Source organism: Lissotriton helveticus, chromosome 10, assembly GCF_964261635.1.
Source record: "Lissotriton helveticus chromosome 10, aLisHel1.1, whole genome shotgun sequence".
Lineage (NCBI taxonomy): Eukaryota > Metazoa > Chordata > Amphibia > Caudata > Salamandridae > Lissotriton > Lissotriton helveticus.
In genome coordinates this window covers 713,644,377-713,669,737 of record NC_136071.1, presented here as the reverse complement: position 1 = coordinate 713,669,737, position 25,361 = coordinate 713,644,377, and the positions used below count along the sequence as shown (strand labels likewise).

Genomic DNA, 25,361 nt, shown 5'->3' with positions numbered 1-25,361 from the left:
TCCCGGAACTCATGGGGTTTTTCCTCTGACAATACCAGAGTAAGAATGGACATGTCTCTCTGTATCTTTTTGCACAATTGTCACTCTAGTGAATTAATGCACTGTTCACTACTGATTTCTGGGCACAGTAGCGCATATTGTCCAAACGACCATTATACACCACATACAGTCACATACCGCATCTCACTACCACTCTTATCTCGGCTAGAGCACGGGCATGACGGTATGAAGTCACATAACTTGAATGTGCTTTATTTGAAGCTAATCACCATTTATGTGTATTTGTTTGTTTGTTTTATGTGTTTTTTACCCATTACAGGTACAAAACCGCTAGAGGAAACCCTCCTCTAATAAATATCGCATCTTACCGAGTGCGTCACATAGCTGGTCACACATATTCTGGAGACTACCTTTTTATATCACTTTTCACATAAGGTCCTGAGGAAAACCAGATTTAACAAGAGGCCTGGCTGAAACATGTTGACCACACTGGATGTGGGAGTTCTTAGTCACCTCCACTCACATCTGCCACCTTGCTTTTAACACTGCCAAGGGCCCACCATTAAAATAGTCTGTGTGGCTACAGGGACCCTTAGGACAGTTTTTTAACCTACACTCTCAACACCATCACCGCACACTCACTTAACCATACCCGCTCCACTGCAGTCAGGCGTCGCAGCACATCCAAGGCACACTTGGTGCCAGGGAAGGGGCCCTATGATGAAGGTTCGTGGGTGAGGGCCTTGATATAAAACAAAGGTTTTTTCCTTACTCTTGAACACACATCTTGAGCTTCTATCCACAAGCTAGTTCTTTTTGATTCTCATTCTCAGAGATTGATGCCATGATCACTCGGTTTCTGTGGGGAGGTGGGAGACCATGTATGGCTCTAGCCCGATGCCGTATCCCGTCCTTTGATGGAGACATGAGAATGATGGACCTATACCTACACTATTTAGCCACCCGGGTTGCTTGTCCTTCACGATTGGTTCACCGGAAGGTGGTCCGACCCAGCCTACAGAACCAAGCTACGAGACATTGGCTTCCCCAAAATAAAAGCCATCAAGTACAGATGCTCTATTCCTAAAAAACTACCAATGGTGACAAGGGCGGTCTTCATGGCCTGGCGCTTGGCCTTGCATCACACACAATGGGACACTAAATTGAGTCAGCGAATGCCGCTCTGGCAGGGTGTGTTGTTGGCTGAGGTGGTGGCGTTGCAGGGCTTTAAACCCTGGGACCACATTGGCATTTCACAGCTAGGCTACCTATAGGTGGGAGATCACATAAGGACCTTCCAGGACTTGGAGGGGCGCTTTACCCTTCATTCCGCACAATTTTATAAATATCTACAGATGCAACACGCCCTCAAGACTCACATATCAACAGGCACCACACTCCCTGAATTCAGCCCACTGGAGGCACAGGTCATGATGGGAAACCTGGGGAAGAGCGGAATATTGCATACATACCGTACCCTCACGAATAACAGCCCTACAACGCTTGCCTCCCTTAAACTTTGATGAGAGGGATGGCTGGGCCCTCTGAAAGACGAAGACTGGCGTGACGCCCTATTGCCCCCAAGACTGTCACTGCCTCCACCAGGCATCGACTTGTCCAAATCTAATACCTCCATACCGCCGATCTCACCCCGGAGCGTCTGCATAAGGCTGGGCTGCAAGCCTCGTCCGAATGCGCCCGCTGCAGGCAACGCTCTGCAGATTTTTACCACATGGTCTGGTCTTGTCCCCGCCTTATAAAATATTGGGACAAGATAGAATCTGAACTCACACACATCCTGGGCTGGCATGTAGACCATGCACGTCCTCCTGGGATTTACAGACGGCCGGGATGGGTCCTGGGTGGACAAATTATTCTTGGGGATGGCCATTGTGGTGGCCAAGCGTGATATTTGAATGGCATGGACGCAACCCGACCCTCCTAAAGTAGCTAAATGCCGCAGAGGTGTGGACTGGGCTGCCGCTCGAGAGAAATCCTTGTTTGAGGCCAGTAGATGCCCAGCCAAATACCAAGATATGGGGCAAGTGGGTGAACCAACTGGGATAATGGGTCCATAAACCTGGCTCCTTATTCCTGATGGATTGCTTGTTCTTCCATGTGATGTGGCTTGATCGCTGTGCGTGTTTGTACAAATATTATTGTCGGTATACTTGCAATGCCATGAATATGGGCCTAAGTGCTGTGCTGTTATTAATCATCTTTTGTTTTCTCAAAATCAATAAAGTTGACTATCAAAAATAAAATAAAATGAGGATGACTGTGCAAATTTACTAGGATTTGAGGAGTATTGCAGAACCATTATGATATGGAGTAGGAAACAGCTACACTTGCCCCTGTGGAACACTAAGAGCCTGATCCTTGTAAAAATGAGTTTTCTGATTGTGTTCTGTAAAACGTGTGGAAACGTTGACCCACCAATAAGCGACCCCACACTTGAATGCATCTGTGTTGAAGATTGTTTGTGATATTTGAACGCAGCAATGATTGCTGACTGCCACTCTGACAGCTTTATAACTATACTTAATGTATTGAGTGGGAAAAATATTTTCAATAATAATAGTTACAAAATATTAACATTAGCGATTTGTAGCCATATGGAACTGCAAGACTGTGTCACAATGCGCATTGTAAAAAACAAGTTACTAATATTATAAACCCTATTTAAGTACACGTTTAGATCCAAGTACAAGAAGAATAGTATGTACCTTGCTCAGGTGTCTGTGGTTAGAAACTTGAGGGTATGAGTTTCGGTTCGTCTTCATCATTCGGTTATTCTCCATTACACAGGTAGCTCCAATGATCAAAAATACTGTCATTCTAAAAAACAAAACAACAAACTCATGTCCTACTGTAATATGTCCTCTTTGTCTTCACTATAGGTTAACAGCAAGAGTTTCACAAGAGAACTACTTTGCCCATGCTTTTTCAAAAGGCTTATGTTTTTTTCTGCACCAGGTAACTATTTTGATAAACACAACAATAGGATCTCGTTTTGTTTTTAAACTTTATTTATTTCGTCCGGTCCGACAAGTTATTCACATTTACATTGTAATCATTTAGTTCACAGTGTACAGTACTTGGACATAAATCTATTCAAGCTACAGCAGGTAGTCCTCAGCAAATACATAAGGTCTGTCATTAATGCATTGACTAGTGTGCATTGGGGTCCACCATATTGCATAAGTTTCCCATAACATTATACACCTTAGCACTTGTGCAGCCATGTAGATAAGTGACAGCCGCATATTCATAATGTCCACCCCCAAATAGAGCATAAATCACCACCGACCTCATACAATGGCATTTACATCTTCTAACACATCTTAATCATCACTTTGCATATTCAGGAGATATTGTTTTAGCAGATCCCAGAAATCCTGGGCCTCGATGTCTGCGGTAGTTCTTCTGCATAAACCTCCATAGTTTCCATACAATAGGACATGTCAACTAGCCAGTCCTTAAACCTGGGGGGGGAAGGGGGGTGCTTGCTGCCCCATCTAATAGCCACCCTTCATTTTGCTAACAGCAGGGACACCGCAAGGAACTTCTGTCTCTTTGCGGGCTTTAACTTGTATATCCCCGGTAAACACACCAAAGGGGTGGTCGGCACTAGCTCGGCCAGCATTCCCGTTAGTGCGTCCATTATATCTTGCCAGTATTTGTGTATTTGCGGGCATGCCCACGCTAGGTGCAGGAAATCGCTTCACATCTGTGGCATTTGTCATGCACTCCGACACCATAGCTGTGTAATTGAGTCGGTGAGTAATAAAATTGGTGCAGAAATTTGAAGTGTATAATACGCAAGTTACAATTTGATGTCAGTAACTGTAGTTGCGCACAGCTATACTCCCAATCCTGTACGTCAATGGTCCCACCCAGCAGTGTTTACCACCTAATGAGTGATTTGTTACTGAGCTCTATTTGCTCTGATTGTGATGCAGTGTATAGGCGGGTTATTAATTTCTGGCATGTTGGCGCTTTCAACAGGGCTTGTAGTGAGAGTAGTGTTGGTGGTTCCTCCGGATAGGTTGCATACATATCCCTGATCGCCATCTGCAGCCGCATATGGGCAAACATCTTCATTTTAGTGTTATGTATGCTCAGTGATGGGTTGTCTCGCTGTATGAATCTGCCATGTGGGAAAATATTCTTCATTGTGTAAAACTTCATGTCCTCTAGCAACCGTGTCATGTTATTTCCCTGCATCACCGATAGTCTCGGGTGGTTGGCTTTAGGGAGTGCCGGGGCATAAATAGGTAGTCTGTCCGCCCTGCTCGCTAGCTTGTGCCATGCCCTCGAAGTACAATGCACAGGTTGGATCGTGTCTGTGTGCGTGTAGGATGTGGGGTCGGATCTCTTTTTATGTTTTTAATTGAATCTGTAGAAGCAAGTAGTAAGCTGTAAATATTCCACATGTTCTCCTGCCACACAACCTCTCACGCTACTCACTATTTCAGGTTTTCTAACGGTCACATTCACAATGTCGGAAGTGACGGTTGCCCTAAGTATTGAAACATAACTAAGGGACTTTGATTGTCAATTCATAAAGGACTTAATATAAAACATCTATGTGGTAAGTTCCTGCAATGGTACAGGAAACCAAAGTAGGAAGGTAAAACCATGAGGGAAGATATGGGTGGATAATTGCGATAATTTTCACAAAAAAATGTATTTGTACTCTAGACCAAATCCTGTTTACAGCATGTGAAGCGGCTCTTTTTAAACTTACTCTCTCTCCAAATTTTAGTCTCTCAGGGATACTTATTTATCGACCCCCAGACCAGATGGCTAATTGGATTCCTGTCTTAATGGAAGAAATCTCATTCCAGATAACTAATAAGGCAAATGTCACCGTTCTTGGAGACTTAAATCTCCATTTAGAAGATGATACTTCTAAAAATAGTACTAGACTCATTTTGGATATGGCTTCACAAAACCTTAAGCTGGTCAATGCAGGACCAACGCACAGAGCCGGGCATTTTCTAGATCCCATTTTCTCTAATCTAGACACTATTACCTGCTTACCAGCCGCACCAGTGATCTGGTCCGATCATTACCAGATAAACTTCTCGCTGATGTCACCTCATGACAGAAATACATGAAGCACTACTAATAGCGCCAAGAATACACAAAGAAATTGGAAGAGGTTAGGCATAGAAAAATTGAACACATATCTGGAGGATCGTATACCATCCTCTGAGTTAGAGTTAGATCCCCTTGCAACTGCAATACAAAGCTGGCTCATGGAAGCTGTGGATGTCTGTCTCCCCACCTTAAAATTTAAAAGAACCTTACATCATCCACCAGCACCATGGTATAATGATTCCCTGAAGAACTCCAAAATTAGTTGTAAAATCTTAGAGAGAAACTGGAGGAGAAAGTATTACCATACAGACAAACTAGCCTATAAAATAGCTTTGAGCAAATACCACAAGGAATGCAGGCAGGCACGTGCCTCTTTTGTGAACCTAACTATCTCCAAAGCATCAAATTGTGCAAAAACATTATTTAATACAGTGAAAACCTTGGCAGGCTCGGATGCAATAGCCAAACCTCCTATCCTGTCCCAAACCAAATGCGAAGACTTAGCAACCTTCTTTATAGATAAAGTGGAAGGTATCTATCAAGAAATCATTTCTCAAAACTCCGACCATGGAAACCCCTCGAACATGATTACATCCAGGCCTGAGGTCTTACTACCGTATGTGGTACAGGAACCCAGTCAAATAAAGGCCATTAATGCATTAAGGGATTGGCCCCTGTTAACAACGGATAATGTTGGACAGCTACTAGAATCTATTAAATCAGGATCACCGAAGGACCCCATCCCAGCAAATATCCTTAAACAACTTAATCACCCAGTCATGTCAACCATAACCCATGTACTAAATGCATCCATTAAAGAGTCCAAAATTCCATCTTCTTGGAAACATGCTATGATTCACCCACTTTAAAAAAAAACGAATGCAGACACATCTGATATTAAAAACTATCGACCTATTTCACTGCTCCCAATTCTATCAAAGATCCTAGAAAAACACATTCACAAACATCTGACACAATATGTTACAATACACCAACTGCTTCATCCCTCAAAGTCAGGCTTTAGGGCTGGTTTCTCAACGGAAACCACTCTCCTAGGGGTGACCGAAGCTATCCGCCAGAAATTAGATCAAGGGGAAATGGTGGCGCTCATCCTATTGGATTTGAGCGCTGCCTTTGATACTATATCACACAGGGTGCTTCTCAACACACTGAGTGACATTGGAATGGGCGGAGCAGCTCTCAAATGGATTCAGGCCTTTCTTTCTAACAGAACTTTTCAAAGTTTTTCCCCAAAATGCCAGTTCAAAAATCCACGCTTTTACACATTGTGTTCCACAGGGGTCTATCCCGAGTCCACTTCTTTTCAACCTCTGTGTCAAACCTTTGGCAGAGCTGGCAGAAGAATCTGGACTCTCGATTTATTCTTATGCTGATGATTCACAAATTATGTTTTTACTCACGGCTCAAAATCCCAATGACACTTCTATGTTCAAATTAGGACGAACTAACATTGCAACTTGGATGAAAGTACATTTCTTAAAATTAAACGGAGAAAAAACTGAGGTAATAATTCTAGGGAAACAGAAACATCTGTGGAACCCACAACACTGGCCAGAAAAAATGGGCAACCTCCCTGTCCCGGTATCTCAAGTACGCAATCTAGGCATACTCCTTGATGATAATCTAAGTATGCATGCACAATCAGTTAAAGTTGCAGCCACCTGTTTTTCTATCATTCGGTGGCTGAGGAAAATCTGCTGGATGCTCCCGGAGTCTACAAAAAAAACGGTAGTCAATGCTTTGATTACGTCCTGTTTAGACTACGGTAATGTCCTATATATAGGATCAAATAAAGCAAATCTCCATCGTCTACAGATGGCCCAAAATGCGGCAATAAGACTACTATGCAAAGTACGAAAAAGGGAATCTGTTTCTGCTTTTCGACGAAAATTACATTGGCTAAACATAGAAAACCGAATTAAATTTAAAGCACTTACTTATATGTACAAAATAAAAGCCAACACAGCCCCCAAGTACCTTTGCACTCTGGCCATCTAGAAATCTTAGATCAGCTACCCATGGCCGTTTCATGATCCCTAAAGTTAAGCGAGCACGCATTGGAGGCAAATCTTTTGCCTACCTAGGCCCGTTGTACTGGAACTCTCTCCCGATCTCATTGAGAAATGAAACAAGCTACTCCAGTTTCCGCAAGTTGCTAAAAACCTGGCTGTTTGACAAATAAGACATTCTTTTTCCATCTTGTCAACTGACTGCTCTGCGCCGGGAAACCCTTTCTGGGTATCTGTTGCGCAATATAAATGCAAAAAAAAATAAAAAATAAGGGATGGCGAAGTCATCAAGGGATAGTCACCTGTCCCTTTGAAAACATAAGGCCATTAACTGCTCATCTTGTATTTAAAGAGCCCAGGACAAGACCCCGAGGGTCAAACAAGCTCAAATGAGCTAATCAACGGGTAAGGGGTGGACCAGGAACTTCTGTCATAATAGCATACTTTATAGCTGCTGCGTCTTCACCCCGGTGGAAAAAAGATCTCTGCTTTTGCTACAGCAGAGTGAAGTGCTCCAAGAATTGGAAAACAGAAGTGCCCATAGTCTCACCATTGTAAATTGGAAGGCAGCCATGTTGAACAGTGCCCTAAGCTCCTAGGGAATTATTATAAGCATTTGCACGGGTATCCTACAATTTTTCTATTGACATTGTCATTGAACGACTATGCAAAAGCATACAACAAAAAATACATTTTTACGGGTCATTTATAGATCCCATTTTTGTACCAGTGCAAATCTCATGTTACTCTGGTTGCTGGTTAGCAATATCTGGAGGAAAATTGCTTGGCAAGGTGAAACTTTAAATATCCTCCCCAGGTTTCTAATTTCTTGATCATAAAAATTCTGAAATGACTTTTATTGATTACTAAAAGATTCATATAAACTAAACATATTGAATATATGTTTTCTATTTCACAATAAAGGATTTTATTTTAACTCCAGACAGAACAGGACATTCTTCGTGTGCAGTGAACTTAGCTCCCTATCTGAGGACGCTGAACAACTCCAACTGCAAACGTCTGGGGTAATTTAGAGTTCGGCAGAAGGGAGAGCCCTGCCATAGATTGGTTGGTTAGGGTCTAACTCGGCCAAACTCCTGGTTTCCATGCCCTATTTAGATGTGGAAGAAAATTTGTATTTTCAATAGCATGACCTCAACGCATCATCAGATATCCTTATCCTAGAGGCCGGTCAGCAAATCGACCACTGCTTCGCAGCAGAGTTGGTACCCAGCAGAGCACCTTCCAGTGAGTACATATCAAAAGCAACCAGTCACCTTCTTCAGTGCTCCAGACACTCCTCCCCATAGTGTCAGCTGTGGACATCTGGGGCACTTAGAGGAGGATCCAACTATGCAGTGCAAGCCAACCGGAGTAAGATAGGCCCTATGGAGGATATTATTCTGAATATATTGGAACCTTGAGTTCTGCGATACTTTCCTAGGATAGTATCACACTTTCTCCCACTCCTTCTGTGTTAACTCTCTGCCCACCTCTGCCTGCCAGCAACTCCAAGTCGCAGCTAGGAGATCGTGTGGGGTGAATGTGAGTACTTAGACCACCATGAAATAAGTTTCTGTATGCTACCCATTACTTATGAAGTATGTATCAGACGGTGTTGGGCAGGTTCAGTGTCTAGAATTCCCCAGTGTCTCTCCATTAATGCCAGCAATTTACCATGAGCTAGGAAGTGCCCCACTGGCAGGTCACACTCCACATGCCACTGCTCATAGGCCAATAGGGTACCATCTCGGAGCAGTCCCCTTAGGGTGCTCGCTCCCGCTGCTTCCATGCCTCCACCCCTGCCCTGCCCAGCAAGTCCCCAAAGGGCTTGAGAGAGCGCAAATTGGGAAAAAAATATAGAAGTGCACCATATTTACAAGCACGTTGTATCAGTTTAGTAAAGATTACATAAGAGTGTCGAATTTATAGAGTGAAAATACAGAAGAGTGTTTAATCAAAATAGAATGCATATATCAGTGTGAAAAGCTAATGTAGGAGAGTGTAGAAATGTTCGAAGGATGTTGAAATCCCATGTTATGTGGCTGTTGTAGAGGAGAATGTAATTCTGCTGAGCGTAGAAATGTGTAGGCCACATGGCAGTTCACAGGGAACGAAAGATGCTGTTACACTCTCATATAATGTGGATTTTAATGTTGTTATAATTCAAAGTATTATTGATCATAGAACTGAAATATATGTTTTATAGAAGTGTTTCATATAACCATTGTGTGTAATAAGTTAGAATATTGTTTAGACTAAGAAATTAAAGGTTTGCAGAGTGCACAGGCCCGTTTCATGTAATTCTAATAGGCCTGAATAGAGAAAGTCATTTCTTTAGATCTGCACGTGCTAGTTAAAGGAAGGTCATGTTAAGCATAAATTGCGGAGCCTGCTCGATGGTTTACGACTTAGAAGATACGGTGGAGGCCGGAATTTGGGGCCCACAGTACAAGTGTCTGTTTGCAGGTGCGAGGAGGTTCCAATCAAGAGAGTGATGAATAGACTTTTGTTCAGGGAGCCAGGCACAGGCCTGGAGGAGGCTTCAGGAATTTCCTGGGGGGGTACCGTCCTGCCGGAGAAGAGCCTGAGAAGCAAGGTCACCACGCTAACGATGGGCCCAGAGGAGTATCAGCATGGAAAATGCCAGAACCGACACCACGTGAGGGGCGTCTCTAAAGGGCGTTTCTATTGTAAATGTGATTTTGTATTAGGGACAGCACCCCTGGGTGGAGTTAGGGCAGATGGTCTGAGGAACCTAAGAGAGCGGATGGGTAGGCAGATAGGTCAACTGCGAGACATCGATTCACAACGAAGACTAAGGGAAGTGTGTGATCTTCTTTGGAAGTCACCACGGCTGACACCTTTTTAAGTTAAGATTTTGCTAAGTAGGGATGTCACTTAGTCTAGTGTAGGGACAGTCTAACCTGAATTTTTCCTTTCTGTAAATGACTCACAAGTTACAACTTGTGTCTATTCTTGCAACTCTGATGATTCTTGAATTGGGTTTGGTGATATTCTTCTGCCGACTAAGAGCATTTAGAAAATTCATGTTTGTATTGATACCTGTATATCTTTTAAACCTTATTTTGAGATGTTTGTATCTCCAGTTAACTTTGGCTTTATAATAAAATTTTAAAACTTATTCGTGGTAGGTGGTTCTTTAGAGTGGTGTAAGTCCTTAACTGTTTGACCTAGTAGTGGATTGCCTTTTACTCTATGACAGGTACCAACGGTTTAGTCGACCTGAGTTGGGATCTAAATCTATAACAATAGACCAGAAATCCCGCGTTAGCAGTTGGTAGCAGAGGATGGTTACCTTCTAGAGGAAGGTGATCTAGACTAGGTTAGATTACCCCAAGGTCCCTAGATATCGAGAGATGAGCAGCGGAAGAATCGCCTGCCGAAGAAGGTGCTGACGGTGCGAGAGAAAAGCAGCAGGGTCGGACGAGAGTGAGTATAACAAGGGTCATGCGTTGACAGATTGCGGTGTTTTGTGTTGTATCTGTATTGTAATGTCATGCGGAGTTGAATGCCTGTAGTGTGATTGTGAGAGGGTTGTGAGCGCGCGCAACCTGGTAAACTGGGAAATCTTAAGTTCGGGGAAGAGCTTAAGTGGTTCGGGTGTATCGAACATCCAGAGTAGTTGTCGACCAGAGTAAAGGGGGTCATGAGGTACCATTGATCGCCCGCAGGACCGAGATAGGGGGAATGCAAGAGTGAGTGTGTGGGTAACGGACGCAGGTCGAAAGTTACTGTGTGTAAGTAACCTATCAGTTAAGGCGATTGTCTGGACATACACGGAAAGACATTTCGTCAGTTAAGGTGACAATTACAGTTAGACTGTGGGCGTACACTCAAGGAAAGTGATCGCTTGGTCGGAAGTAATCATTTTTCAGAGTATGAATGGGACGCATGCATGACAGGGAGACGAGCGGAGAAAGGAGGGGAACTGCTGCAAAGGGGACGAGTGACGTCAGCGAGAGCCGCGCTGTGATAGGCCGGTTGGTGTGAAGCCGCGCTGTGATAGGCCGGTTGGTGTGACGTCAGCGAGAGCCGCGCTGTGATAGGCCGGTTGGTGTGAAGCCGCGCTGTAATAGGCCGGTTAGCGAGAACTGCGCTGAGATTGGTGGATTGTCATCAGGAAGTAAACGAACGCGGAGAAAATAGAAATTTTGTAGGTTTTGAACATGAAGTGTTGTAAATGTTTGAGAGCGATCTTTAAGAGAAAAAGAAGAGAATCTTATTACGGGGAAGAGGCACCGCCAGAGGGTACACCAGCTCACTATATGGCAACGAATGTTGGGTTGCATACTATACTATGGCTTGATACTTGGAGTAAGATTACAGAAGGGAATGAGGAACTGACTTTTCCAAAATACGGAACGTTTAGACTAGAAGTGTTACACCAGCTGAAAGCAGTGATGTCCTCATTGAGACCTTTGCCCAGACCAACACAGTTTGAGGCCCTTAATGCGTGGATTAGGGCGGCGCACGACAGGAGTCAGAACAGACGCCAGGAAAGGGTAAGGCGATCAGTAAGGGCAGTGCAAGATGCCAAATGGGATGAGGAAGCCAAGAAATGGAGGGTACAGACGATTGAAGTGGATAAGTTGTACCCAATGAGAGAGGTTACAGGAGAAAAGAGACCCATAGAAGAGGATGACGAGAGCGAGTCGGAGGATGGCCTAATAAATAGATTGCTGATAGATAGACCGCCTCCGGACAATAGGGAGATAGAAAGTACGGAGCTCCCAATGGAAGATAGGGTTGACATAGAAGGGAATAGGTCACTTCCTATAACGAATTGGGTACCTCCCAAAGGTGAGGGGACACCTCAACATAGTCCAGTACAGAGTGTAGTCGGAAGGGTTGTGGTGCAGAAGATGCCAGCAACAGAGAGGGTTGAGCCTTATGGATTGCCAGATGCTCTTCAAGTACCCGTTACCATAGGTCCTATAGTGTCGGTTTATCATCCAGAGAAAGGGAGAGAGGAAGAACAAGTACGGCTAGACAGAGAAAGAGTTGAGATGGAAAGAAAGAATAACACGACGAATGCCTGGAGGCAATTGTCAGGACCGATAACGTGGAGCACCCCATTGGATTCAGCAGTGGATCCCGTAACAGAACAAGGGGGTCAGAGAGGACCGATGGACCTGAGGGGACCACGGCCGAAATCCTATAAAGAGCTGAGGGCTGACTTGAGAGAATGGGATAGGTCCACAGAAGCACCAAGTAACAGGTCAAGAGCATAACCTGAATGGGGAAGTCGAGGCAACGGGACATTATCTCACTGCGGGGCTAGCGAAAGCGGTCAGGAGTGGGATGGTAAAAGTCAGGAGAGCAGAGGAATTACACGTCATATTGACGGTGGAAATGGGCAGGAGCAAAAAGGCAGAAGTATGGAGTGTGGAGAGATGTCTCGTCTCATTCAAAGTGAGGGAGACCAAAGGACACAAGAGTACAGGGATAGGTTTAAGTGCACTCACCACGCAACTGATGATAACGTACAGCACTGGAATCGTGGGAACAAGGGGAACCGCGAAGGATCTTGCCATGTGTCGAGAGATCAGAGACCACAGGCAAATTGCGAAGGCAAGGGGAATAATGGAATGTCTTACCATGCACCTAGAGAAACCAGGCAGAATGAGAAATGTGGGACTATGGGAAATAGAAAAGTGTTTCACTATACACCCAGAGAGGATGGAACTGCATGGGACCTGGAGAGATGGGAGCATGGGAGGACTCCCCATAACACGCCGGAGCCCAGACGTAGATGGGAGAGATGTAAATGGACTCTCTAGAGATAGCGTACTGAAGGCTGTGATAAAAGCCAAAAGACTCGATGTGACCAGCTTAAAATCTGACCTGGACGATATAATAGAGGGTGTGTTGCCTTTAGAAAGGATTGACATATACGAACAAGATGAGCTGCTATTTATAGCAAAGGATATTACTCGGAAGGCGAGGGCAACTCATGAGAAACTGTCTGAACTGGCAGAGAAGTATATGGTAGACTTGTCCAGAACAAAGGCATTGCAGGGTAACCATAGGTTGCATTATTCAGATCAGGACCTAGATGAGAGGAGGACAACTGGATTAAAAACACACATAAGGGAACTGATCACAGGAATAAGAGCATGGAGAGATCTGGACAAATGGGAAGAGAGATGGTCCAAAAGGGGAACTGTTAGGCGGAGCGTGAATGCGATGTCTCCGGAGGGAAGGCTAATGCAGATGGAGGCATTCCCTTTGCGAGAAATAGCGAATGGGAGTTATGTACACGTGCCCTGGAGTAGGGGAGATTTGCCTGCATTTACCAACTCATTTCCGAAGTTAAGGGAAAATCCCGTAGAGTGGTACAAGCAGGTAGAGAGGTTTGTCAAGATTTCAAAAGTATTGTGGATTGATTTGAACACCTTATTCGACATTGTGGTCCCAGGAGACTTGTGGATAGCATGCAAGGTTAGTGTCGAATGGCCAACTGCTGAACCAGAAAGGAATGCTCTTACTAATGGACCGTCAGAAAGTGTAATGTTAAAATATGAAAGGGTGATGACTTGGCTGAAAGAGAAGGTGCCACCACAAGATATAGATTGGGTAAAAATAGACAGAACAAGACAGGAACCCAAGGAGACAGTTCATGAGTATTATGAGCGATTGTTGAAAACGTTCAGACAATACAGTGGATTAGATATAATGGATCCCAAGGATATAGGACAGTTTGTATCCAAGTTTGTTTTGGGGTTAAGACCTGATATTTGTTTGATGATTCAGCAACATTTAATTTGTTGGCAAAACAAACCTTTGGATGAAATGTTGAGATACGCAAGGTATTGCAGTGATGAAATAGATTCCAAGGCAAAGAAATTGAAGGAGAAACTGATGATGGTGCAGATGCAGTCAGCTGGAAAGGGCGGGCAGCAGCAACAGGGAACAGGGACAATGGGGCGGAAAACAAATAGTCAGAATAAGAACAACGAGGAAAACCTGAGACCTAGAATAGACTTTGCTACATTGAAAAAAACGACAAAGTGTCACCAGTGTCACCAGGTGGGACATTGGAAACGCGAGTGTCCCTATAACCCTGAAAACGGCGAACTAGAAGTAGAGGAGGAAGTTCAAGAAGTTCCAGTTCAAGGGGTGACAGTGTCAAGGAGTAAGGTGGCCAAAGGGGGGACTTCGGCTCCACGAGCTCAGTTCCCGCAGCCCCCAAAGATTAAGACAGGGGGAAAGATCCATAGACAAATGCCTATTTTTGTAGACGAAGAAGAGTGTTACTACGTCGATCCATTGACGGGACGACATGTAAGTAGAGAAGAGGACTGTACCCTCGGGGCAGTTCTAGAGGTGGATCAAAGAGGACCGTTTGTTGAGGCTGAAGTGGCAGGGTGTCCTACAACATTCTTAGTGGATACCGGAGCTACTCGGTCAACTTTGAGATCGGCAGTGGTTCCAGATCTACCAATGTCGGGGGAAACTATTCAGGTGGTAGGAGTCGCAAATAGGAGAATGACTAGCCCTTTGACAGAACCAGTGTCAGTGAAAATAGGAAACTACACCAATGAACACCAGTTTGTAGTGTGTGATTCAAGTCCTGTGTGTTTGTTAGGAAGGGACTTATTGTGCAAACTGAATTGCACAATATACTGCACACCTCAGGGAGTGGAGGTACAGACTACAGACGATGATGCTACTTTTAAAGTTGCAAATTCGAGAGTATGCGTAGAACTGTATCCTACCCTGACTGTGGAGGACCTTCCTTGGGACTTACGAGATACAGTGTCATCAGAGGTATGGGATTTTACTGGAGAAGAGATAGGATTGATCAAAGGAGTAGAACCAGTGAAGATCATGGTAAAACCAAATGTTGAGTATCCAAGAACGCCTCAATACAAATTGACCCCGGAGACGATTGCAGGAATAAAACCCGTGATCGACTCTATGATTCAACAGGGAATACTGAAGGAAATCGTGGGTAGTCCATGCAACTCCCCGATTATGGGTTTGCAAAAACCTAGTGTGAAATTTAGAATAGTACAAGATCTTCGAAAGATTAATAACATAGTTGTTTCATGTTGTCCAGTGGTACCGAATCCATCAGTGATATTGTTTCAGATACCATTCCAAGCTGAGTGGTTCACAGTGATAGATCTTTGTCAGGCCTTCTTTTCAATTCCATTAGATGAGGAGAGCCAGTATCTTTTCGCTTTTAAGCTGGAAAATCGTGTTTTAACATGGTGTCGTATCCCCCAAGGGTATACAGAAAGCCCATCAATTTTCAACCAGCTATTGAAGAAAAATCTTGAAAGTCTAGTACTGCCACAGAACTCGGTTCTGGTCCAGTACATAGACGACCTACTTGTTGCGTCAGGTACGGAAGAAGCTTGTAAGATAGATACCATCGCCTTGCTGAACCATTTAGCTGAAAATGGGCACAAGGTATCTCCGAGCAAATTGCAGTACTGTTTGACAGAAGTACAGTACTTGGGTCACCGGATAGAAAAAGGAAAGCGCAAGGTGTTACCAGATAGGATAGAGGCGATAATGAAGATGAACTCGCCCACGACTCAGAGAGAAGTCAGGATGTTCCTAGGAATGGTTGGTTATTGCCGACAGTGGATAGCTAACTTTTCACTGAAAGCAAAACCCTTACAAAAACTGACGCACAAGGAGGTGAGTGATCCGGTACCATGGGACAAGGATTGTTTGATGTCGTTCCTACAGCTGAGAGAGGACTTGTGCCGTGCTCCAGCTTTGGGGATGCCTGATTACGAAAAACCATTTTCACTTTACTGCTGCGAAAGAGAGGGCTGTGCTTTGTCAGTTTTAGTACAAACTCATGGAAATGCCCGTAGACCAGTTGCATACTTTTCGGCTACTTTAGATCCGGTAGCCGCAGTGTTGCCCGGATGTCTAAAATCCGTTGCTGCAACAGGTGTCAGCATTGAAAAGTGTGAAAACATTGTCATGGGACACCAATTAGTGGTGTATGTACCGCATTCTGTAGAACTGTAAATGACCAGGACCAAGACACAGCACTTAACCAGTAATAGGCTCACGCGCTACGAGCAAGTTATTCTTGCTGCGGAGAACGTGACCCTTAAGAGGTGCTCTGTTTTGAATCCTGCTACATTGATGCCACTTCCTAATGATATAGAAGGCGAAGAATGTGAAGATCACGATTGCCTTGATGTGACTGAACTATGCACCAAGCCAAGACCAGATATTGTGGATGAGCCGTTGACTGACCCTGATGAAATTTTCTTTGTTGATGGCTCATGTTTAAGAGACGATACTGGTCGGTTGAGAGCAGCTTATGCTGTTTGCACCATTACTGGAGTTGTGGAAGCCGCTTTCCTGAAAGGAGTACACTCCGCTCAGGTAGCCGAAATCATTGCATTGACACGTGCCTGTATAGCAGGTAGAAAAATTAGAGTCACCATTTATACCGATAGCCACTATGGTTTCGGTGTAGTTCATGATTTTGGGCAATTGTGGTCTCAGAGAGGTTACATGACCTCCTCTGGTTCGCCTATTCGGAATGGGGAATTTGTGCGACTGTTAGAAGCATTACAAGGACCAGCAGCGATTGCGATTGTTAAATGTGTAGCCCACACCAAAAATACAGATTTTGTGTCGCAAGGAAATCGATATGCAGACGAAGTCGCGCGATATTGCGCGGAGCAAGGATATTCTTTCACGGAGGTGGAAGAAGGTGGGACTCAGGAAAAGACAGAGTTAAACATGGTGCTGGAAACAGTAGATACTTGGAAAGATTTAAAATACATGCAAGAAAACGCACCTGATTCTGAGAAAAAGGCATGGGAAACAGCAGGCTGTGTGAAAGGTGAAATGGAATTGTGGGTTTCAGCAGATGGAAGGGCAGTATTACCTGAGGAATTAGTGAGTCCAATGGCACGACAGATACATGGTCCAGTTCACTTGGGAAGAGATGCCATGCTGAGGTTATTTAGGCAGACTTGGTATTGTCCCAAGTTTAGGATTGCAGCAGAAGCAGTGTGTAAACGATGTGTCACATGTCAGCAATTGAATGTAGGGAAAAGAACACCAGTTACAATGAGTCACATTGGGAGGTCTGGGGGGCCTTTCAACCGAATGCAATTAGATTTTATTGAGATGCCAAAAGTCAACCGCCTCAGGTATGTTCTGGTGGTTGTATGCATATTTTCCAGATGGGTCGAAGCATACCCTACACGCAGGTGCGATACACTCACAGTAGCAAAGTTGTTGCTTAGAGAGTTGATCCCGCGCTTCGGGGTGCCGACCTCCCTGGAATCAGATAGAGGAACTCATTTCAACAGTGAAGTTGTGAAGATGCTTTGTTCTGCATTGAACATTGACCAGAAGTTGCACTGTAGCTATCGACCAGAAGCTTCAGGTATCGTGGAGCAGATAAATGGGACTCTGAAGTCCAGAATAGCCAAAGTATGTTCATCGACGTCCTTAAGCTGGCCTGATGCTCTGCGCTTGGTACTCATGAGTATGCGTAGTACACTAGACAGGAGGACAGGTCTCTCTCCACATGAGGTGTTGATGGGGAGGGCAATGAGACTTCCGTCTGTTCCAACTACAGCTTTGTTGAATATTACAGATGACCTGATCCTGGATTACAGCAAGGGACTGTCTGACGCCATTCATTCTGTGTCTCTTCAGGTGCAGGCTGCTGAAGTTCCATCTTCCAGAGACCTATGTCACGATTTGTGCCCTGGTGATTGGATTCTGGTGAAGAAGCACGTCCGGAAGAACTGCCTAGACGTGCGTTGGAAGGGGCCCTACTAAATAATCCTGACAACCAATACTGCTGTAAAGTGTGGAGGGCTGCCAAACTGGATACATGCCTCCCATACTCGAAGAGTTCCAGCACCCCTAGAAGAAACAGCTCCTCTCACAGATGAAAATCCAGCTGTGGACGACGAACCACTAGAGGGGATCAGTCAAGCTGTGGGGGTGTCGGAAGAAGTTGGGAGCGCTACAGATCCAGAAGAAGAAAGACAGGACGGCAGTGAAACTGAAGTTGCCACTGAAGGAGAAAGTTGCTGTGAATACGGCTCAGACACAGATCAGTACCAGAGTGATCAAGAACCGAGTGTGAGGACAAGAAATAGGAGAACGAGGCGTGGAGAAGCTAGTTGGCCTGAAAGAAAGCAGAGGCCGAGCTTAAAGTCAACTCCAGAGAGGACTCTTGCTCCTATATCTGAAGGCTCGGATCTAGACGTAGGGGCACAAAGACTGGAACAGGAAGGTCCGAGAAGATCGAGGAGAGTGCGAGTGCCTTGCAGAAGATACGCTACTCCTGAGTGGACCTACCTAGCTGCAGATGTCCTGTGCACGAAGATCCGGGAGGGTGAGGGAAGTGCTACTGATCAGTACTGACCCAATCATAACATTGGAAATAGTGTTGTTGATACCAGGAGTGGAGGTCGAAGGGTTGCTGACATTCACTATTCCCAATCCTCCCCTACTGAGCAGGATAAGAGACATGGTTTTAAACAGACTAGAATTTCCGACTTCTTGTTCAATGGGGCCAACACCTGATGAGATCATTCTTCGTTTTGAAATATTGGAATACGTGATCAGAGCTGCCGGAACACGTATAATTCCAGATTGCTAAAGACTTTGTAAATAAACAGATTGAGAGATAACCTAGCGCCAAGTGGAAGAAGAAGAAATTTAGGGACTTCCATTTAGTGGACGGAGAAGGGCTAGGGTTGTCCGTTGTTATAGAACTCAAAGACTGATCTTGCAGAAGGGATTATCAGCTTCAGGGTGTGGTTCGGAAAGACTGAGTAAGCAAAGAAAAGAGACTTTGTGTTGTGAAAGAAAATCAGAACTACACTATCTTGAGAACATGGAGGCTGGCAACCCGAACCGCAGGACAAAATGCATAGTAGGCACACTTTTAGTGGGAGTAATTTTTCTCATAGTTTTAGTAGTTACCATATCATATGTAGTGGGACATAGAAATGAAGAGAAAGCAACAAAGGAAGCAAAAATTGTATCGATACAGAAATCTACTACTGCTGGTAAAAAGGGGGACAATACTGAGAAAGATAAAGCTTTACTAGCAGCAGAGACTCGTAGGTTGCATGTGGATGAATCACAGGGAAATTTCAAATCAAATGCATATGCTAAATTGCTTTATGAATATATTGATGCTATGGAGGCGAAAAATTGTTATGTTTGCATGCAATTGCCAGCCTCTGTAGACGAAGGTATTAGATATCATCATCTTCCATTGACTTATGGAATCACATGTAGTTTGTTGCTGAGCATATTTTATGAACGTGATGGGTTTGAGTATTATTTTTCAAATTTTGATGCTGTTTTACCAGAAGTGCCAAACTACAAGCACTTGAACAAGTGGGATTATTATAAGAGTGAAGATAGATTACAGAAATTTTTCATTCCTTGGAAAACGTTGGATACTTCACATGCCCGAAGAAATAATTTGACTTGTAAAGTGTCAGAAATTGAGAAAAGGTTTATAGGACAGGTGGATGATCGATACAGGAGACAGAAGATCTTAAAAGCTTCAGGCCAATGGAAAACAGATTGGACCGAGGAAGAAAGGTCACACCAAAGAAAGGGTAGTAATGGTCCAATAGCATTAGATCGAGAGAAAAAGGGGAAACTGTGTATACATAGGGGTGAAACCTATTACGAGAATGTGTTTGTGGGAGAAGTAAGTTGTGAACATGCTTTTCAATTAGAATATTATAACAAGGACTTCTTGAAGGAAATGCAGGTGATCCCAAATGTATATTTTGTTTGTGGAAGAAATGCATATGTGAAACTACCGGATAATTGGTATGGATCATGTTATTTGGCAATTGTCTTCCCCAAAATATACCATGCTGAGGATTTGGAAATTATAGAGAGAGGAACTCAAGCTAGAGGAAGAAGGGATGTATACTATGAGGAGGTAGTTGGAGACGTATTTGGTGCTATGTTTCCTCTTTTAGGGATAGCACTGAATGATGTCAAGATTAGGAGATTGGCAACAGTTGTAGATAGGTTGTCCGCTAGTACTGCTAGATCATTAATGCTGGTAGAGGGAGAGATGCAATCGATAAGGGCAATGGTTCTTCAGAACCGACTTGCTCTAGACGTTCTGTTAGCAAAAGAGGGAGGAGTCTGTAAGGCTTTGAAGGTTCAGGAATGTTGTACTTACATTCCAGACAATTCAAAACCTCTAGAAAAGTACATACGGAACATTACTGAAATTCATCATGAAATAGAGGATTTGGCACAGATAAATGTGTGGGAAAAAGTAGGTCAAGGAATGGGTAAAGTTGGAGGTTGGTTTGCCAACCTAGGAAAGGGTTTCATCTGGTACATACTGAAACCTATCATCATAATAGTGATTTGTGTAATCACCTTGTGGGGATTGGTGCGGCTGTACCAATGGTATAGATCAAATAGGTTGCAGAGATCCATGAGAGAGCAGGAGAGGAGATTAGCTGCGATGCAGGATAACCAGTACAGGAGTCTGAGGGCTCTAGAGATGATGAAACGAGGGAATACTGCAACGAGTTCAGTTTGAATCAGTTCATACCTCAGGGATGGTGTTGTGATGGTGAGGACTACTAAAAGTCATCAAAGGGGGGACTGAGAGAGCGCAAATTGGGAAATAAATATAGAAGTGCACCATATTTACAAGCACGTTGTATCAGTTTAGTAAAGATTACATAAGAGTGTCGAATTTATAGAGTGAAAATACAGAAGAGTGTTTAATCAAAATAGAATGCATATATCAGTGTGAAAAGCTAATGTAGGAGAGTGTAGAAATGTTAGAAGGATGTTGAAATCCCATGTTATGTGGCTGTTGTAGAGGAGAATGTAATTCTGCTAAACGTAGAAATGTGTAGGCCACATGGCAGTTCACAGGCAACGAAAGATGCTGTTACACTCTCATATAATGTGGATTTTAATGTTGTTATAATTCAAAGTATTATTGATCATAGAACTGAAATATATGTTTTATAGAAGTGTTTCATATAACCATTGTGTGTAATAAGTTAGAATATTGTTTAGACTAAGAAATTAAAGGTTTGCAGAGTGCACAGGCCCGTTTCATGTAATTCTAATAGGCCTGAATAGAGAAAGTCATTTCTTTAGATCTGTACGTGCTAGTTAAAGGAAGGTCATGTTAAGCATAAATTGCGGAGCCTGCTCGATGGTTTACGACTTAGAAGATACGGTGGAGGCCGGAATTTGGGGCCCACAGTACAAGTGTCTGTTTGCAGGTGCGAGGAGGTTCCAATCAAGAGAGTGATGAATAGACTTTTGTTCAGGGAGCCAGGCACAGGCCTGGAGGAGGCTTCAGGAATTTCCTGGGGGGGTACCGTCCTGCCGGAGAAGAGCCTGAGAAGCAAGGTCACCACGCTAACGATGGGCCCAGAGGAGTATCAGCATGGAAAATGCCAGAACCGACACCACGTGAGGGGCGTCTCTAAAGGGCGTTTCTATTGTAAATGTGATTTTGTATTAGGGACAGCACCCCTGGGTGGAGTTAGGGCAGATGGTCTGAGGAACCTAAGAGAGCGGATGGGTAGGCAGATAGGTTAACTGCGAGACATCGATTCACAACGAAGACTAAGGGAAGTGTGTGATCTTCTTTGGAAGTCATCACGGCTGACACCTTTTTAGGTTAAGATTTTGCTAAGTAGGGATGTCACTTAGTCTAGTGTAGGGACAGTCTAACCTGAATTTTTCCTTTCTGTAAATGACTCACAAGTTACAACTTGTGTCTATTCTTGCAACTCTGATGATTCTTGAATTGGGTTTGGTGATATTCTTCTGCCGACTAAGAGCATTTAGAAAATTCATGTTTGTATTGATACCTGTATATCTTTTAAACCTTATTTTGAGATGTTTGTATCTCCAGTTAACTTTGGCTTTATAATAAACTTTTAAAACTTATTCGTGGTAGGTGGTTCTTTAGAGTGGTGTAAGTCCTTAACTGTTTGACCTAGTAGTGGATTGCCTTTTACTCTATGACAGGTACCAACGGTTTAGTCGACCTGAGTTGGGATCTAAATCTATAACAATAGACCAGAAATCCCGCGTTAGCAGGCTCAAGTGAACTTAATGGAATCTCAAGGAAGTAACAGGGTATACACGGTGTAAGTCACAAATTGAGGTGTAGACTGGTAGATGCAATTCAAAACAAGCGGTTCGCATGTGGCGGGATTTTGGCATTAGGTAGAAAGGTGTGATAGACTATTTGTTACGCCTGGGTAATGTCAGGGAGGGCCAGTTCCTCTGTAAGGTAATCAGCCAGCACATAGGCCACTGCAGCTACGAAGCCAAATAATAATGTTCAAAGTTAGGGGCACCCAACCTCCCCTGCTCCACAAGCAACTGCAATTTGCAGAGCGCAACGCGCCTCCTCCCTCTTTTCCAGATAAAGCTGCCCAACGCTGAGTGTAGGGTGTGAAAGGTGGATTTAGGGATGTGAACTGGGAGGTTATGAAAAAAAGTACAGCATCCTCGGTAGCCTCACCATCTTTGTCAAAGAGACTACGCCTTGCAACGCAAGTGGTAGTGTACTCCAGAACGCCATCTGAGACCGTAGCTAGGCTATAGCTTGCATTTCTTTGTGTTGAACAGATCTATATACAGTATAATAAACTAAATAACAAACGGTTAGTATGAACTTTCCTGATGAGACAGAACCATATAAATATAGTGGACACTAGTGATACAGGTCAGAATTATGCATAACAAACCTTCAGAGGTCTATGACAGAATTCTTATAATAAATAATCATCAATCATTCGCTTCATGTCACAAAACGTGTATATAAATATCAGGGCTTTTGAACATGAACAAGATCTCAACCCACAATGCAGTTAGGTGTGTGTAATACCATACTCTGACATCTTTACCGAAAGAAGGGGGAGTCGCACTTTCAGTGCACTGCAATGCACCTCTTAGCTAAGACCAGTGTCAAGTTAAGAAATGTATTTCCATTTTTTTTCCACATAGGTCCCCATACACATGTCCCAGGTGAATGCGGCTCTGTCCTATTAAGTCATTCGCCAAGACAGTCTGTGACACCGCTCGAGAATAGCTGGATGATGGGTTCCATGGCAATCATTCTTACGCATTTCATCCCATCACATGAAACACATTTTCCAAATAAAAGGTGCACCATTGTGATTTTATTTTTGATGATATGTTTATTGTGGTGTGCAGTAAATTAATACAGCTATGTCATGGAGTTCCTCTGAAAGGAATGACAGAAAGCTGGGCTAAGAGGGGGGATGTTTTTTTCCAGTGATGCTGGAGTCACACATGAACATCAGTAGTCAGTGCAAGTATAGCAGGAGGTTGCTACCATTCAGTCTGCCTGCAAGCGAAACTCTTTCAAAGTCTGCCTGCTTCCTCAGAGCCCCGCCATCCTAGGTAACCATCATGCTGAGAACACAAAAATACATTGCATGTATTAACAATAACTATTTCATTTTTATACTTGCATAAAGCACACTAAAGTCTTGCCTTAGCATGATTCTACATCAGCACATATTTTAAATGCACTGTCATGTTGTTATACTGTGTTGTACATTGCACTTTTCAGCATCACCATTCTAATAAAAGTAGCCTCGTTCTGAGGCTGGCACAGTGAAGCGAGAACTGCAGAAATTAGTGAAGTCACAGGATTTACCCGAGCTTCCTGTAACAAGTTCTGATGGTCTTCTAGTGTTCGTCCCACAAGTAAAGACAGATACCTGCTTATTGGTTTTGTTTTATCATGTGTTCTTTCCTCCATTCGTTTGCATTGAGAAAAAGTGTATGAATGTAGTGTCAAAATGTATGGATTTTAGCATTACATGCTCCAACTGGCAAAGGGGTGAAGGCCTGGCCCATGAATATGGCATTTTGCTTTATTATTGATGATTTCTAACTGTTTTGCATTAAATATGTATTAGTCTTCTATAAACTCTCCAGTTTGTCCATTGTCTTAAACAATGCCCCCTCACCCCCCAACAAAGATAGAAGCCAAGCAGGCATTCATTTATACCCGGTGTCACTCAGCTGGGCTCTGAGGGGAGCAAGGCGCAAGCTGGGTGTGCAGAGAGCAGCGCTGCTCCCATGCTCAGTAGGAGAGGAGAACTTTGTCTCCCCCCAATTACCCAGAGGGATGACTGGTGTCTAAGCAAGTGTAGTGGAAGGAGTGCATTGCCCAGATCGAGTTCAAGCTGTCAGGTGTGGAGAGGATGGGTGAGCAAAGAACAAACAGGTGAAAAGAGAGACAAAGACAGTGTTTCTCTCTTCTGGCCCATTCCATAAACCAGTGGGTCTTAAGATGTGGTCAAGGTGCCCCTGGCGGTACGCAAGGCCTGCCCAGGGGGGGGTCTCCAACTGATTTGAAAATTAAATATATTAGCATCTTAATAAACTATATATAAATAGAGAAGCAAAATGTCAAACTGAATAATGTGAAATTCTGAAAAAGTGAAGGAATTTGATCTTGGAGGCTAAAAATTAAGTTGCTATTCTCAGAATTATTTGTGGGGGCAGGGCAAGTGCATCAAACAGAATATAGTATGGACGATTGTTGGCATGAATTTAATTCAGAAAAGCTCCAACGTTCCCATTTAATTTAAAACAAATTATTATTTTAGATGTTTGTGAATTAAATTAAATATTGGATAATTTGTGTATTTAAAGAATGCTTATTTCAGTATTTTGTTGAATTGCTTGAGGTTTAAATACTCAAAATTGCTGAGGCAGGGGTCCCCTACTTCCAGTGATGACTCGATGGGGGAATCCCAGGATTCCAATAATGATTCAGTGGTTGTCCCCTGATGCAAGTAATTATTAAGTTGGGGCCCACTGAAGTCAAATGTTTAAGAACCACTGGCATAAACAATACACCTCCATTTACGAACGGTCACCAGATTCATAAAGTTAAAGATAAGGTATATTTTTCTTATGAAATACATTCATACTCTGTCTTGGAATGTTCAACTAGGATCTGCAGCAACGAATGTCCAAGTAGGTGACATCGAGCAAGAATGTGTTTTTTCTGATGGTGCTATCTCATGCACTACACACCCCAAGATCTTTTTTCAGTACCATCAATTCAATACTGCGAGTTTGTACTATGGTGTAAAGCGGTAACTGCGATCATACATGAGATTTGGTCAAAAACAATCAGCTCCATAAGCACTATTACATTTCTACTAAATTACC

General features: G+C 43.5%; 1 protein-coding gene across 2 annotated transcripts in view; it reads right to left on the bottom strand.

Annotated features, from left to right (window-relative positions):
• Positions 1–25,361, bottom strand: part of RNF32 (ring finger protein 32) — a 359,225-nt gene that overhangs the window by 314,708 nt on the left and 19,156 nt on the right. For both annotated transcript variants that reach the window (XM_078664354.1, XM_078664353.1), the window contains exon 2: positions 2,727–2,838. In XM_078664354.1, the coding sequence (XP_078520480.1) occupies positions 2,727–2,837 (111 nt within the window). In that variant the 5' untranslated portion in view covers position 2,838. The remainder of the gene's footprint in view (positions 1–2,726; positions 2,839–25,361) is intronic.